Source organism: Carlito syrichta, unplaced genomic scaffold (assembly GCF_000164805.1).
Source record: "Carlito syrichta isolate Samal-C Ts95f unplaced genomic scaffold, Tarsius_syrichta-2.0.1 Scaffold307198, whole genome shotgun sequence".
Classification (NCBI taxonomy): Eukaryota; Metazoa; Chordata; class Mammalia; order Primates; family Tarsiidae; genus Carlito; species Carlito syrichta.
In genome coordinates, this window is record NW_007251294.1 from 290,150 (window position 1) to 307,736 (window position 17,587).

General features: G+C 38.2%; 1 protein-coding gene across 1 annotated transcript in view; it reads left to right on the forward strand.

Moving 5' to 3' along the window:
* EPB41 (erythrocyte membrane protein band 4.1) overlaps window positions 1-17,587 on the forward strand; it is a 212,634-nt gene that overhangs the window by 124,341 nt on the left and 70,706 nt on the right. The window contains exons 6-8 of the mRNA XM_021715574.1: window positions 4,457-4,532; window positions 7,107-7,325; window positions 15,733-15,820. Of these exons, the coding sequence (XP_021571249.1) occupies window positions 4,457-4,532; window positions 7,107-7,325; window positions 15,733-15,820 (383 nt within the window). The remainder of the gene's footprint in view (window positions 1-4,456; window positions 4,533-7,106; window positions 7,326-15,732; window positions 15,821-17,587) is intronic.

Consider the following 17,587-nt stretch of genomic DNA (forward strand, 5'->3'; position numbering starts at 1 on the left):
AATTAAAACAGTATGAAAGAGTATTTAGTAAAAGTAGGTCTCCTCTTTTTTTTTGAGTTGGAGTCTCACTCTGTTGCCTAGGCTGGAGTGCAGTGGCTTGCTCACGGACACCACAGCCTCAGCCTTGACCTGCTGGGCTCAGGCGATCCTTCCACCTTAGCATTCCAAGTAGCTGGAACTACAGGCACACTCTACCACGCCCAACTAATTTTTTGATTTATTGTAGAGATGAAGTCTCTTCAAGTTGCCCAAGCTGGTCTCGAACCCGTGGGCTCAGGCAATCCTCTCACCTTGTCCTCCCAAAGTGCTGGGATTATAGGTGTGAGCCACCATGCCCGGCCTCTCCCTCCTCTTTATTTTTCCCTAGCCTCCTGGTTTCCCTCTTCAGGAATACTCCTTTCTAGTTTCCCAACAGGTATATTTTATATGTATATAATCATACTGGTAATACATACTTTTTTCTACCCCCAAACTCTTTACAGTAGCTTTCTATATATACTGTTCTTCCCCCCACCCTTTTTTTAACTTAACACTATGTGTTGGAGATCATTCCACCTAGAGCTACTTCTTTCTTTTTAATGGCTACCTAGTTTTCTAATGTATTGATGACCCATAATTTATCTTCTCTTGATAAATACATATATTTAGGTTTTTTCTATAATTTTGCTATTACAAACAATATCTTATATCACTTGACTGCATTCGAGTATATGTTTATATACATTTATGGAAATAGAATTCCATAAATTTCCATTATGGAAGGGATATATACATTTTATGCTTTGATAATGTTGTCAAATTGTTCTCCATAGTGTTGTGCCAATTTATACTCATATCAGTAATAGACAAAAGTGCTTATTTTTCCCAGCAGACTTGGATGTTATCAAACTTTTTATGTTGTTTAACATAGAACTCAAAAAGGGAATTACATCCCACTTTGTAAACTATTCTTAATTTGACTTCCTTCATGTTATTCTTATGTAATTAAAATATTGCCATTTGTATATGTTATGAAATAACTAAATTAATCATCCCTTCGTATTTGTGGGGGATTGGTTCTGGAGCCTGTGGGACACTAAAGTCAAGTCCCTTATATAAAATTGTATAGTATTTGCATATAACCTATGCGTATCTTTTTATATACTTTAACTCATCTCTAGATTATTTATAATACCTAATTCAGTGTAAATGCTATGTTAATAGTAGTTATACTGTATTGTTCAGGAAATAATGACAAGAAAACGATGCCTGCATGTGTTCAGTACAGTTACAACTGTCCTTTTTTTAAAAAATATTTTGGATATGTAGTTTGTTAAATCCACAGGTGTGAATGCACAGATATGGAGGACCAACTGTATTAAACATTCTTTTGGCTGTCCTTGTTTTCCATATTGATTTGCTCTAACCAATACATTTTTTTAGGTAGCATAAAGGAATTTTTTTTAAGAGACAGGGTTACCCAGACTAGAGTGTGATCATAGCTCACTGTAACCCCCAACTCCTGAGCTCAAGTGATCCTCTTCCCTCAGCCTTCTGGTACTGGAGGCACCTGCCACCATGTCCAGCTAATTAAAAAATGTTTGTGTGTGTGTAGATATGGGGTCTCACTGTGTTGCCCAGGCTGGTCTTGAACTCCTGGCCTCAAGCCATCCTCCCACCTCGACCTCTCAAAGGGCTGAGATTACAGGCATAAACCACCAATTCCAGCCCAGAGGCCTTTTTTTTTTTCTTTCTTTCTTTTTCTTCTTCTTCTTTTTTTTTTTTTTTTTAAAGAGATGGGGTCTTTGTTGCCCAGGCTGGTATCGAGCTCCTGGGCTCAAATGATCTCCCACCTCAGCCTTCTACGTAGATAGGATTACAGGCTCATACTACCATGCCTTTTTTCAGTCTGTATGGGGAGTTGTGAATTAACAGTGGCTAGTTTGATATGATTTTATCATATCAAAAAGCGAAACAATGGATGGTATTGGTTTATGGTATACACTGAAAAATACTTCCAGCCCCCTTTTTTGAGAAACAGCTATGGTTTTGTTTTTTTGATCTAAGTGGCTTTTCAGGTTTTAGGAATATGAAGCATTAGAAGTGGGTTGATGGTAAGTATTAGGATCTGGCTAGCTTTGAGACACTCTTGTTATATTGTCTGGAATTTGCTGTTTAGTTCAAATGTTGAAGGAAAATATTGGCCATTTCTAAGGAATCCTGTATTAGATATTTTAGTAGGCCTAAAAAGTATACATTCATTAAGACATTCAAACTACTTCAGGTTATAATCTGCATATTTTAATTGTCACTTGTTAGCGATAAAATGGTATTTGGAGATAAAATAGTATACACAAAAAACAGAATGATATTTAACACATAGATGTTTGTAGCAAGATTGTAGAGTCTAGTGGTTAAAAACATGGGAAAGATAAGAGAGCCCTGGATTAACTAGTTGTGTACTTTCCTAAGCATCCATTTATTCATATAAAATAAATCAATATTTTACCTACTGCACCTACCTTTTTGTGTTTCTCTAAGGTTTAAATGAGTGAATGTATGTTGGAGGGCTGGCTTAGTACCTGGCATGCAATAAGTGCTGAACCTTAGCATCATAACTAATCATACTTACTTCTGGCTGAGATTAGACCTTACTCATTGGGAAGTCAACAATCATGCTAGAAAGACCCTGAAGGCTAGCATTCAGCCAGGAATATTTAAATGCATTCTCATTTAACCTTTACTCCATGATCTCTGATTTTCTTTGTAGACTGAAAAAATATGACACATTTGTATGAGTCTCAGGATTGAATTATTGTTGTTTTCTTTTCTTTTTCTTTTTTTGAGTCAGAGTCTCACTCTGTCACCCAGGCTGGAGTGCAGTGGCACGCTCATGGCCACCGTAACCTCAACCTGCTGGGCTCAGGTGATATTTCTGCCTCAGCCTTCCAAGTAGCTGGAACCACATGTGCACGCCATCACACCTGGCTAATTTTTTATTTATTGTAGAGATGAGGTTTTGCCAAGTTGTCCAGGCTGGTCTTGAACCCCTGGACCAGACAATCCTGTCACCTCCGTCTCCCGAAGTGCTGGGATTACATGCGTAAGCCACCACACCTGGTGAATTCTTGTCATTTTGATATCTAAGATATATTTATTAGAGCTGTAGTTTCTAAGAGCCACCTATACTACCTTTTCCTTTTTATTTCTAAAATAATCTCCTAATTTCACCCATATTGAGAGGAATGCTTTTGTTTGAGATACTGTTGACAGATATCATAAATAAATAATGCCAAAATCAAGAAAGAACATCTGTGGGTCACCTGAATGACCACTGGATACCCAGAGTAGTACAGTCATACACTGCATAACATTTTGGTCTATGAGGGGACCACATATACAATAGTGGTTCCATAAGATTATAATATCATATTTTTACTGCATCTTTTTCATATTTAGATATATTTATTATTTTAAAATAATAACTTTTTTTTTTTGTCGAGGTGGGGTCTTGTTATGTTGCCCAGGCTGGTCTTGAACTCCTGGCCTCAAGTGATCTTCTTGCCTCAGTCTCCCAAAGTGCTAGAATTACAGGCATTAGCCACCACACCTAGCCTAGATATGTTTAGATACACAAATACTTAGCATTGTATCACAATTGCTCAGTGTTCAGTACCATAACATGCTGTACAAGTTTGTACCCCAGGAGCAATAGGCTATACCATATAGCCTGGGTGTGTGGTAGGCGAAACCATCTAGATTTGTGTAAGTACATTCTGTGATATTTGCACAATGATGAAATCATCTAATCAGACATTTCTCAGAATGTATTCTTGTCTTTTTTTTTTTTTTTTGAGTAGAAGTCTCACTCTGTCACCCACGCTCCTGGCCACAGTAGCCTCAACCTGCTGGGCTCAAGCAATCCTTCCACCTCAGCCCTCCATGTAGCTGTAACTACAGGCACACATCACCACGCCTGGCTAGTTTTTTGATTTATTGTAGAGATGGGGTCTTACCAAGTTGCCCAGGCTGGTCTTGAACGCATGGGCTCAGGCAGTCCTCTCCACTCAGCCTCCCAAAGTGCTGGGATTATAGGCATGAGCCACTGCGCCCGGCTGTATTCTTGTCATTAAGTGTTACATGACTCTACATAGTTCACATTTTGAAAACCTTTGCAACTAACAATTTGACCAATAGATGGTTTTCTTTAAGTTATTTTGCCAGTGTAGGTCTAATCTTTATAAACAAAACAATTGAATTAAATCAGGCAAAAATAAATAATTAAAAGTGAGAGCCTCTAGCTCTAACTCTTAAGTGGTATCTAAGCAGCTGACTTTTTTAAAATAAATTTTATTTTATCCACAAAGCTTGAAAATATTAAAATATTTCAGAAAAAAAGATTTTGGAATATTTTTAGGTACTTCTAACAATTAGAAACTTGGGTACAAACAAAATTCTTTTGTGTTTATTTTTATAGGTATCCCTTGGAATTTTACATTTAATGTAAAGTTTTACCCACCTGACCCAGCGCAATTAACAGAAGACATAACAAGGTAAATACCTATGTAGTAGTTAAGTATGTAATAGTAATCCTCATCATCATAAGCTCTGGGAATTTCCCCTATTCAGAATTGAAGAAAAATGATGAGCTATTAAGTGGTTTGCCTAAGACAGAAAGTTTCTTGTTACTTCAAGTCAGGCTTGCAATTAGGTAAGCCTGAAAGCTTTGAGTACCTGTGACCTGCTTGGAGCAAACTGGTAGGTGAAGTAGGTGTATTTATCATGGGTATTATGCCAGGCTATGGGCAGGCATCCTATAAACCACACCACCCTCTAAAGGACAAGATACAAATATAGTGGGTTTTTTTGTTTGTTTCTTCATACTCCTTTCCCACTATGTTTGTTCATATAAAGACTGAAAAAACTAAAAATCTCAGTGCTATTATTTCTTAATATCTTCCTTTGAAAGTGTATGATTAGGCACATGATTCCCATAAACTGAATCTTTCTTTGAGTTCACTCAATTTATGAAATAAATCTTGTACTCTTTAAAGACAGCCTACTGATATATTTTAAGAAAATGACCTAGCTGGGCTCGGTGGCTCAGCCTGTAATCCCGTGCCTTTGGGAGACTGAGGTGAGTGGATTGCCTGAGCCCACGGGTTCGAGACCCGCCTGGGCAGCGAGACCTCATCTCTACAATAAATCAAAATATTAGCCGGTCGTGGTAGCACGCGCCTGTAATTCTGGCAACTCGGAAGGCTGAGGTGGAAGGATCACCGGAGTCCAGCAGGTCGAGGCTGCGGTGGCCAGGAGCGGCCACTGCACAAAGTCTGGGTGACAGAGTGAGACTCCAACTCAAAAAAAAAAAAAAAAAAGAAAATGACCTATTGGATTCTATAAAAATAAAAATGGCAAAGCAATGTTGTAAACAGTACTACTGTACATGTTTTCATCCATAGTATCTTACATAGAGTCCTATATATAGTAGGTGCTTGGCAAATGTTTGTTAAATTGAACTGTTGGTTGTTGAGAAACAAATCAGTAATTCTGCTTTTGCTGCCAACTATCTGATCTCAGGCAAATTTACAGTCTCTGGCCTCAGTTTCCATATGTCTCAAATAAGAGACTAGACTAGACTCTTGAAAAATATGGTTATTTTGTGAGAAGTCTATACCATTTTTTTCTTATTACTTGTCGAATCATCCTTAGTACATTCTTAAAGTAGAGTTGCCATATCTCTGCCTTAAAAAATTGTTCTGATTATTTCTTTTTCACGGGTAATATTTGTCTTTTAGAGCTGCTACTTACTCATTTTTCTTCATCTAGGCTTATAATGTATAAAACAAAACATCCCTAAAAATCTGGGCTGATTATTTACATTTTAGAGGAGTTAAAGATTCTTGTGACTTGTTTGCATTGCTGTGACTTAAAAAAAATGTAATGACTAATTATAGGTAGCAAAAACTATTACTGTTGCATGTATTATTCTGTATTTTGTCTTTAAAAGCAAGGATATAGCCAGGCTCGGTGGCTCAGCCTGTAATCCCGCGCTTTGGGAGGCTGAGGTGAGAGGATTGCCTGAGCACGCGGGTTCGAGACCCGCCTGGGCAACTTGGCGAGACCTCATCTCTACAATAAATTAAAAATCAGCTGGGCGTGGTAGCGCATGCCTGTAATTCTGGCTACTCGGAAGGCTGAGGTGGAAGGATCACCGGAGCCTAGCAGGTCAAGGGTACAGTGGCCGGGAGTGGCCACTGCACTCCAATCTGGGCGACAGAGTGAGATTCCAACTCAAAAAAAAAAAAAAAAAAAAAAAAAAAAGCAAGGATATGACTCTAATTAATCTAGGAATTATCAATTTAATCATACTTTCCTGTTTGGTAACAACTCAGTCAGTTAGAACAAGTGGTAAGAAGGTCAGGGCCATAGGATGAACATTATACTAACAAAAGTGTCTATACGTGGTAGGACACGCAGTTGGTTTGTTGGACTAAACTGTTTTAATCTGAATTCCCAACTGTTTAGCACACAGGTGGAATTAGTCTTACATGGTGACTGATAGTCAAAAAACACATCATAATGTTCATATCCTAGTGAAAAATTTGTTAGTTATGTCATTTTTGTATACAAAGGACAATATCTACCCATTTGCAAAGCAGTGTGATAAAAAAGAAAGGTCCTTGGAGCCAAATAGCCTTTATTGCTATCTGACATTGAGCAAACTCAGCCTCTGGGGCTGCCTCCTCATCTATTATCTGGCAGTGATACCACCTCACATGTTTTTTTGTGAAGATTAGATGAAATAATCTATGTATTTATGGTACTTAGTTTACTAACTAAATATTAGCTTCATTACCTCCTTCAGTCTTTTCCAACTTTTCCTCTTTTCTTTCTAAACATGTGTCCAACACAGTTACAGTATGCTTTTTTCTTTAAACTTTTATATGAAAAAATTTTAAACGCACAGAAGGAAAGAAATAATAGTACGGTGAATATTTACTTAACCTCTATTTTCTTTTCTCTCCTTATTTTTTTCTCTCTTCCACCTTTGCTCCTTTTTCTTTATATATATTTTGCTGCTGTTGTTGCTGACGTGATAACATCTTTTCTTTTTTTGGCTACAGATATTATTTATGTCTTCAGCTTCGGCAGGACATAGTTGCAGGACGTCTGCCCTGTTCCTTTGCAACCTTAGCGTTATTAGGTTCTTATACCATCCAGTCTGAGCTGGGAGACTATGACCCAGAACTCCATGGTGTGGATTATGTTAGTGATTTTAAACTGGCCCCAAATCAGACCAAGGAACTGGAAGAGAAGGTCATGGAACTGCATAAGTCATACAGGTGAATATGTCTCCAGGTTTTGTTCTGTTTGTTTTGACAATGAGTTTAAACTCGTGACATAGTATTGATTCAGTGTTTCACTAAGAGGGAGCATGTGCTATAGAAAGAGTCAGTGTGAGTTCACTTCCCTCTACTGTTTGACTTTGGATGAGTCATCTAACCCCTCTTAACCTCAGATTTCTCATCAAAATAATGGGCATTGCAACTTTATAGCATATTTTGTCTGTTTGTCTGTCTATCTATCTATCTATATTTTTATTTTTTTTGAGTCAGAGTCTCACTCTGTCGCCCAGACTGTAGTGCAGTGGCTGCTCCCGGCCACCGCAGCCTCAACCTGCTGGGCGCCAGTGATCCTTCCACCTCAGCCTTCTAAGTAGCTGGAACTACAGGCGTGCGCTACCATGCCTGGCTAATTTTTGATTTATTGTAGAGATGAGGTCTTGCCAAGTTGCCCAGGCGGGTGTCGAACCTGTGGGCTCAGGCAGTTCACTCACCTTGGCCTCCCAAAGTGTGGGATTACAGACTGAGCGACTGAGCCCGGTCCCTACCATACATTCATTGTTATTTGAGTGACTTGCTATAGATAAATTTTCTAAGCTGCCTTAGCATATTAATGTGAAAGTCTGATCTTAGCCTTGAGTTAGCATGAGTTAGGTTACCAATCTCCAAAGAGTTACACTGCTCAAAGAGAAATTCAAGGACAGGCACCTTGGCTCATGACTGTAATCTCAGCACTTTGGTAGGCTGATGCAGGAGAATCACTTGAGGCCAGAAATCCAAGACCAGTCTGGGCAACATAGCGAGACTCCATTTCTTAAAAAAAAAAATTGAAAAATTGAAGAGAGAGAAAAAAAAAAAAAAGAAATCCAAAGAGTGATCTCAGTAGGGTTTCCTTGGTAGTAACAAGTATTCTCTCCAGCCATTGAGCCATCTTGTTTTACTGGGGATGATTCCAGTAGGATTACATGGAATAGGATGCTTCAAATTAGAGAGCTTTAACTCAAGGTTTCCCAATTCTGGGTGCTTTATTGTACCTATAGGTCCTACATAGCAGTAGCCTCATCACCCAACTCTCATGAGCACCACACTGTTTTCAAAGAGAACTGCCAGTTTGTTTTCAAGTTTGGGCTTATATGTTCCAATGCACTGATGTCTGGGATGACTAAATACACCACTTTCAACTTGTTGATGATTATAACTTAAGGATGTTGCATTATCTTTAAGCACTCTTTAAATACTTTTATTTATACTCTGGTTATGATTCTAAACATTTATATATATAAATATATAGTCTAAATATATATGTATACAAAAACAAGTTCTGGAAATAATAGAATTTGATTTGTTAGAGTGTCAAACTTGTAGGGAAATGCTCTTTTAATTTTCTAATAATTTAAACATAATTTTATTATAAGTATTATAACCTATAGGTGATCAGTAAAATAGTAAAAGAAAACATTTTACTGCTACCATAGAGCTGAACTGCAGAAAATGGTGGTGTCAGATTATCTATCTATCTATGATGATTCTTTTAATGCTTTCTTGACCATAATAGAATATCAGGTTTGGGAGGACTTTATAAAGTCTCTCATCTAATGCTTGACTCTCCTTTACAGAATTGTTACATAATCATAATAATTATAAGCAGCCAATTATTGTACATCTATTATTATGAGCCAGATATTATGCTAAGCATTTTGTGCACAATATCCCATTTAATCTTTATAATCATGCTTTGCATTAGGCCAACAGTTTTCAAAAAGTGGTCTTCAAGATTCTTTCAAAGGATCCACAAGGTCAAAATTATTTTCATAATACTACTAAGCTGTTACTTGCCTTTTTTACCATGTTGAAATGGATGGAGCACAAATCAAGGCAGTTGTACCAAAGTCATTATGTGCACCAACATGCATTTGCAGTTAAAAAATAAAAATAAAGGCTGGCTTGGTGGCTCAGCCTGTAATCCCGCGCCTTTGGGAGGCTGAGGTGAGTGGATTGCCTGAGCCCGCAGGTTCGAGACCCGCCTGGGCAGGCGAGACATCTCTACAATAAAATAAAAACATCAGCCGGGCGTGGTAGCGCATGCCTGTAATTCCGGCTACTTGGAAGGCTGAGGCGGAAGGATCCCCGGAGCCCAGCAGGTCGAGGCTGCGGTGGCTGGGAGCAGCCACTGCACTCCAGTCTGGGCGACAGAGTGAGACTCCAACTCAAAAAATAAATAAATAAATAAAAATAAAATAAAAATAAAAAGGCCCATTTGCCTAAGAATTTTCTCAATAAGGCAGTAGTATTGACCTTATTTTATTTTTTTTGAGACAAGATCTTATTGTGTTGCCTAGGCTAGAGTATGGTTGTTCAGTCATAGCTCACTGCAGCCTCAAACTCCTGGGCCCAAGAAGTTCTCCTACCTCAGCCTCCTAAGTAGCTAGGACTACCACCACACTCAGCTAATTTTTTGTTTTTTATAGAGATGGGATCTTGCTATGTAAAATGGGCTGGACTTGAGCTCCTGGACCCAAGCGATCCTCCCACATTGGCCTCCCAAAGTGCTAGGATTATAGGCATGAGCCACCATGCCCAGGCAATTTTATTAAATCTTGAATACATTTCTATTTACTATTCTGTGTGATTAAATGGGAAGTATACCTTACATAAAGCATTTCTGCTACATACTGAAGTGCAACATTTGTCCTGAGGAAAAGCACTTGTATAATTGAGTTGTAAGCTAAATTAGCCATCTTTTCTTTTTTTGTTTTTTGAGTTGGGGATTTCACTCTGTCTCCCAGGCTATTCATACTTAAAATTTTTTTTTTTTTTTGAGTTGGTGGAACAATCACGGCTCACCCCAGCCTCAACCTCCTTGGCTCAGGCAATCCTTCTGCCTCAACCTCCTAAGCAACTGGGACTATAGGCATGGGCCACCACACCTGACCTTATCTTTTGTAAATAACGTTGATTTTTTCTTGAGAAAATGACTGGCAAAGTTTGATTATTCAGGCTTGGTTATTTGGCATACGTTTTTCTCAAGTTGAGATGGGCTAGTACTTTTAGGAGAATGACTGGCAGTATTTGTTGCTAATGACAAAATTAAAGGCTTCACGTAAAAATTAGAATTTTGGACTGGACTTGGAGGCTCATTCATGTAATTCTAACACTTTGGGAGGCTGAGGTGAGAGGATCACTTAAGCCCAAGAGTTCGAGACCAGTCTAGACAACAGCGAGATCCCATATTTACAAAACATCAAAAAATTAGCTGGGCATACTGGCATGTGCCTATAGTGCCAGCAACTCAGGAGGCTGAGGTGAGAGGATCACTTGAACCCAGGAGTTTGAGGCTGCAGTGAACTGTGATCATGCCACTGCACTCCATCCTGGATGACAAAGTATGACCCTAACTTAAAAATAAAAATAAAAAAATCTAGAATTTTGGAAAATGTTTATCCCATGACCTTGACAGCTTTTCTGCTAGGGTTGGTGGTGATTTTAGTGAATGTGATTTTTTAATATATATATTATATAATGAAATGTGTCAGCATTTGGAAGATTTACATAACTTGGTAAACCTGTATTTTTCAAATAAGAAATGCACTATGTTATGAAATTATGCGTGGGTAAAAAAGATCCATTCAGAATGCAAGATAGACCAATGGATTTTAATGTAGCAATACAAAAAGCTCATTGATAAGTTTCCAGATTTCACATTGTGACTGACCTATAAAAACTGCCATTGTTGAGTTTTGATGTAATACCAAAGGAGAATATTTAAAATTTTCAATCCTTCCACATGTCTATGGGGGAACAGATTTCTTCACACAATGCCAAATCAGTATATTGCAATAGATTGAATGAAGAAGCAGTTAGAACTCAGCTGTTTAAAAAATTTTTAAATATGTAAAACAATGTCACCTTTTCATTACATTTTTATTTTATTTATTGTTATTTTTCAAAAGCAATGCTTATATTAATGTTAAAAATAATGGATTTTCATTAGGTATTTAATAAATAAATGCTTTAAATTTTGCTTAGTTTAAAAAATTTTTAATAGAGTTAATACTAATAGATATAAGCCATGTAAAGAAAAGCTCTTTGGAGTCCTCAATAATTGTTACAGTAACTTTTAAAAAAGTGAAGAGGGCAACCCCTAGGTTCCCTCCCCACTCTGGGAGTTTTTCTGTCTGTTCAATAAATCCTGCTTTAAAAAAAAGAAAAGAGCTGGGCTCGGTGGCTCAGCCTGTAATCCCGTGCTTTGGGAGGCTGAGGTGAGTGGATTGCCTGAGCCCGCGGGTTCGAGACCCGCCTGGGCAGTGAGACCTCATCTCTACAATAAATCAATACAATAAATTACTAGGCTGGAGTACAGTAGCACTCTCAAAGCCACCGCAGCCTCGACCTGCTGGGCTCAGGCAGTCATTCCACCTCAGCCTTCCAGGTAGCAGGAACTACAGGCACACACCACCATACCCGGCTAATTTTTAAATTTATTGTAGAGATGAGGTCTTGCCATGTTGCCTGGGCTGGTCTTGAACCTGTAAGGTCAGGCAATCCTCTCGCCTTAGCCTCCCAAAGTGCTGAGATTACAGGCGTGAGCCACTGCACCTGGCCTGCAGTGAGTTCTGATCATGCCACTGCACTCCAGCCTGGGAGGTGGAGAGAGACCAGATCTCTTTTTTAAAAAAAGTTTTACATTCCCACAAAATGCTTATTAATTACAAAGAGATCAAGAGAAATTTCACAGAGAAGCCTGGCAAAAATCACTGGTCAAAATGAACATCAACTGTAAAAGGACAAATTGAAATTATGTGAGAAGATGCAGTGAGAAACGCTTTGGTCATGTTCCTGTCAAAGATGCATAACCTGAATCAGCTCAGAGAGGCCCAAATTGAAGGGCATGCAATAGAATAATTGACCTATAATCTATAAAAGGTCAAGGATTTGAAAATCAAAGAATAGGGAGTCATTCCAGACTGCAGAAGACTAAAAATACACAAACTAAATGAAACTCACAATGCTAAACTGAATCCTTTTGCAGCACCTGGCTAAATTTAAATGGGGGTCTGCTGATTATATGGCAGTGATGTATCAATGCTCATTTCCTCATTTGGACAGTTATACTAAGGTTATGTAGAAGAATGTCCTTGTTTGTGGAATAAACTTCTAGTTTGTACCAAGAGTATTCAAGAGTAGTGGATTATCAGGTTGGCAAATGGTTCAAGAAAAAATTATTTGCAGGCTGGGTACAGTGGCTCACACCTATAATCCTAGCGCTTTGGGAAGCTGAGGTGAGAGGATTGCCTGAGCCCACAGGTTCGAGACCAGTCTGGGCAACTTGGTGAGACCTCATCTCTATAATAAATCAAAAAATTAGCCAGGCATAGTGGCACATGCCTGCAGTTCCAGCTACTTGGAAGGCTGAGGCAGAAGGATTGCCTGAGCCTAGTATGTTGAGACTGCGGTGGCAGTCAGCATGCCACTGCACTCCAGCCTGGGTGACAGAGTGAGACTCCAACTCAAAAAACCAAAAAATTATCTCCATTGTGCATAACTTTTAGGAAACATAATTGTTTCAAAAATTATATGTAAAAATATTTTAAGAAGTCTTGCTATGTTACCCAGGCTGGAATGCTTTGCTATTCCCATGCATGAACGTAGTGATCATAGTTCTCTGTGACCTTGAACTCAAGTGATCTGCCTGTTTCAGCCTCCCAAGTAGCTGGGACTACGGGCCGCTTTATTTTTTTTAGTTTTTATGAGGTCTTGTTATATTGCCCAGGCTGGACTTGAACTCCTGAGTTCAAGTGATCCTCCTGCCTCAGCCTCCTGAGTAGCTGGTTCTACAGGTGCCCACCACTGTGCCCAGCTAAAAATTACATTAAAAATTTTAAATGTAAGCATCAGCCATACTTCAACTATAAATATTTTTTCAACTAGCAAGAAAGTTTTAAAGTTAAATATATCTCCTTAACACAATTTTAAAGAATGCTTATAGAAATGTTTAATTACATACTGTGAATTTATTTTTCTTTTTTTTTACGACATAGTCTTGCTCTGTCACCCAGGTTAGAGTTCAGTGGCTTGATCATAACTCACTGCAGCCTCGAGTTTCTGGCCTCCAGTGATCCTCCTGCCTTGGCCTTCCAAAGTGCTGAATTACAGACGTGAGCATCATGCCTAGCCAATAGTGTGAAATTTAAATCTGTATTCAAATTATTGGCCCCCTTAATGTCACTTAGATTTACAGGAATTATTATAGGAAAGATTTTATCAGCCAGACTCGGTGGTTCAGCCTGTAATACCAGCACTTTGGGAGGCTGAGGTGAGTGGATTGCCTGAGTCTACGGGTTCAAGACCAGTCTGGGCAACTTGGTGAAACCTTGTCTCTACAACAAATCAAAAAATTAGCTGGGTGTGGTAGTGCATGCCTGTAGTTCCTGCTACTTGGAAAGCTGAGGCGGAAGGATCGCCGGAGCCCAGCAGATTGATGCTAGGGTGGTTGTAAGTGTGCCACTGCACTCCAGTCTGGGCGACAGAGTAAGACTCCAACTAAAACAAACAAAAAAAGACTTTATCACGATTATTTCATTTAATGTTTTAAATTTTGCCATCAAATTCTAGCGATCCAAATTATTTTTCTCAATTTTATTTTAGGATTTGTGTATAGATGTTCCACTGGACTATCAGAAAACTGAGGTTGTAATAATGAAAAACAAATGTTTATAAAGCTGTTTCACAACCATTATCTCATTTGGTCCTGATAGTACCATTTATTTAATTAGTAAAGACAGAAAAATTATTGCTGATCCTCATATCTGGAGATAGGAATTATTATGCTTTTTACTTTATAGAGGAGACTAGGAGAGACACTGGGTGACCACTCATAAGTACGAGAGCCAGGGTTTCAGCCCAAGTAATGTGGCTCGAGTCTGCTACTTTAGACTCAGAATCCTAACCTGCCTGCGGCCATGTGACCTAATCCCTTAGGACCTGTTTCTTCAACAGCAAAATTAAAGTGTTGTGTTCTGTGATCTTCAAGCTCCATTCCAGCTTCAAAATCCTAATATTCATCCTATCGGTAATGGTAGCCACAAAAAGCATACAATACCTGGGAGTAACCTTAACTAGAAAAGAGTGTAACTTACATAGAAAAAAAAATTAAAAACTATAAAACTTTCCTGAGGTATTTTAAATGACTTGAATATATACAGACTTTCATACGAGTTGACTTTCTGATTCTCCTTTTATTCGTCTTTAATTTCAGGTCCATTAATAAATAAAATTCAGTTGTGATGCTTTAAAGCATGTGAAAATAAATTTATTCATGGAGGCTTAGTGATTAATAAATCTGTAGTCTCCTGAGATTTTTTTTTTCTTTTGGTGGTTGTTTCAGGGTATCCTTTGTCCTTTTTTAATGAGGGTAAAGACAGATGGGTTTGGAAGAGACTTTTTCTTGTTAAATGAAGAGACCCCTGCTGCTTTCTATAGCTTGAAGCAGTCTTATGGAAAACTTGCATTTACATGTTTTTTTCTTTGGGGATGTGACTGTGTTATTGTTGCTATGAAGTTCTACTTGATTGGTCTGGATTGTACAGCATTAGGAGTGATATTTTTGCTTGAAATCTCTATATAACAGCTCATGAGCACTTTTCAAAAGAGAGGAAACTTGTAAAGGAGAAGGAAAGACTGTCACAGTGAGTGTTTAGACAGCGAGACTGATTGTTTTCAAACAAATCGAATTCATTATATGCCTGGTAATGAAAACATGTTAATAACAAAAAAGCAGCCCCATTATCTATGTGCTTCTATTAACCAATTTATTTTGTTAAGATCAGTGGGCAGGACACCATCTGTTACCAGAAATTTTCTTTTCATCAAGGCTGCCCCTATTAAGAGTCCTCAGTTAAGTAACGTCAGCTGCCCTCTTGTTTCATTCCCATAACTCAATTCAGGGGTATAGAGAGAAAAAGGCAGCTAAGAGGATATTGTAAATTGCACCATGCCCTCAGAGGATTTAATTTGGTCATCTCCTTGGCAAGAAAAATGAGTGGGAGGAGTTTATGTATGTTGAAGAAAAACACTGAAGAGAAGGGGAAATTGTTAGTAGATAGTAGATGAGGTAGCTTTGAGGAAATTATTTAGTGGAATTAAAAAAAATTTTTTTGGTAGCTTTTTGGTGATTTTTATTTCCCCAAGGTGTCTTTTTTAAGGCACAGTTCAATTATTTAGATACAGGTAGTAATAAGAGTCTTGTTCCTTAATAACCTACTTCCAGGACTAGGAAATTTTATACATCTTACATACATATTTGTGTGTATATGTTTGTGTTTAAGTAAACCACAATTAATATATAAATATTACTACAAATGATGACACTATGTCACTAAAATAAATTTTTATCTTTATTCTATCAAAGGTCCATGACTCCAGCTCAAGCTGACTTGGAATTTCTTGAGAATGCCAAAAAGTTGTCTATGTATGGAGTTGATCTTCATAAAGCAAAGGTAATGATAATTTTGACTTTTATTAATAATGCATGCATAATGCAGTATATGACATATCTGTTATGCATGTATCACATCTGTGTCATATAATACTTCTTACTAACATCTGGAGCATTTTTAAACATTCAAAATCAACAACACAAAGGGTACCTTGTCCACAACTAGCAGGAGTGAAGGCCAGTTAGAGGCCCAGACTTCAGCTGCATGCAGCCTACTCACTTGTACCCCACATTTCTATAATTTAAAAAAAGGTTAAAAAAATTATTCAAAATCAGTCGGAGTATTTTAAAACATTAAAAAGAGATAGTAATAGAAATGGTAGAACTCTTGTTAACATTTTAATTGTATCAATTGAATCAATCAAGTATACCAGTATATACTGAATTTGAATTGCCCCTTAGCAATTCCACCCTCAGAATAAAGTTTCATATCCCAACTACTGTAAAGATCAAAAGATGTAACACCTAGAGAAAGAAATTGTATTTTTCTAAAGTGCAGTTACATTTGAAACTATAGAGTAGCAGCAAGACCTGCTTTACAGCCAATATCACATATATCAAAATCACCTAGGGTGTTTGTTAAATATGCAAATTCCTGAGCTCCCCTTAGGTTTATGGAATGATTTTGGAGGAGAGGTTCTAGAGTCTCCAGATTTATGAGTACCCAGATGACTCATGTTTGAATCTGAGAACCATTGGCCTAGGGTAGTGGTTCTGAAAGTGTGATTTCTGAGCCAGCAGCATTTAGCATCACCTAGGAACTTGTTAGAAATGCACATTTCAGGCCCCATCCCAGACCTATTGAATCAGAAGTTCTGGGAGTGGAATCCAGCAATCTGGTCTTTTTTTTTTTTTTGAGTTGGAGGATTGAGTGCAGTGCTATAACAGTGGCATCACAGCTCACTGCAGCCTTGACCTCCTGAACTCAGGTGATCTTCCCACCTAAGCCTCCTGAGTAGCTGGGACTACATGTGTGTACCACCACACCCAGCTAATTTTTAAATTTATTTCTAGAGACGAGTTCTCCCTATGTTACCCAGGCTGGTCTCAAACTCCTGGGTTCAAGCAATTCTCCCATCTTGGCCTCTTGGGATTACAAGTGTGCGCCATTGGACCTGGCCAGCAATCTGTTTTAACAAGCTCTCCAGGTGGTTCTGATGCACACTGAAGGAACCACAGTGGCTGGATTAGGGCCCTGGAAACTTGAGTTTTAATCCTTGTTCTACCTAATATATAACAGGATGAATATTAAGAGCAAGTTGTCTTGACTTCTCTCATATTCACCTACTAATATTGCTGGAGAGGTTGAGGAGATTGTGAAGGAAAGGGTTCAAGATGATTGAGGCTCATTCAGAGGAACTTAACTAGGATGTGTAATGAGGATATGCAAAAGCATGTTCAGTGAGAAACAGCCAAAGGATACTTAGTTCACAAAAGAGCAAGTTTGGGGAAGATGTAATATCCACCTTCATGGATTTAAAGCAGTGGTGTGTGAAGTAAAGATTTTACTATGGCTCCAGGATCTAAACCTAGAGACTATAAAATAGAAACTATATACTGTTCAGCTGAATTTGACAAATTGTCTAACTATTTAAAGATGAGATGGGTTATCTCAATAGATAGTGAGCTCCCTATCACTGGATGTATTCCAGGAAAGGCAGAGTAATCACCTGCCTTTAGGAATTTAGGAATTTAGAATTTAGAAAAGGACATTCAAACATCTTGTGTGTGATTAGATTAAAATGACCTTTGGGCCCGGCTCGGTGGC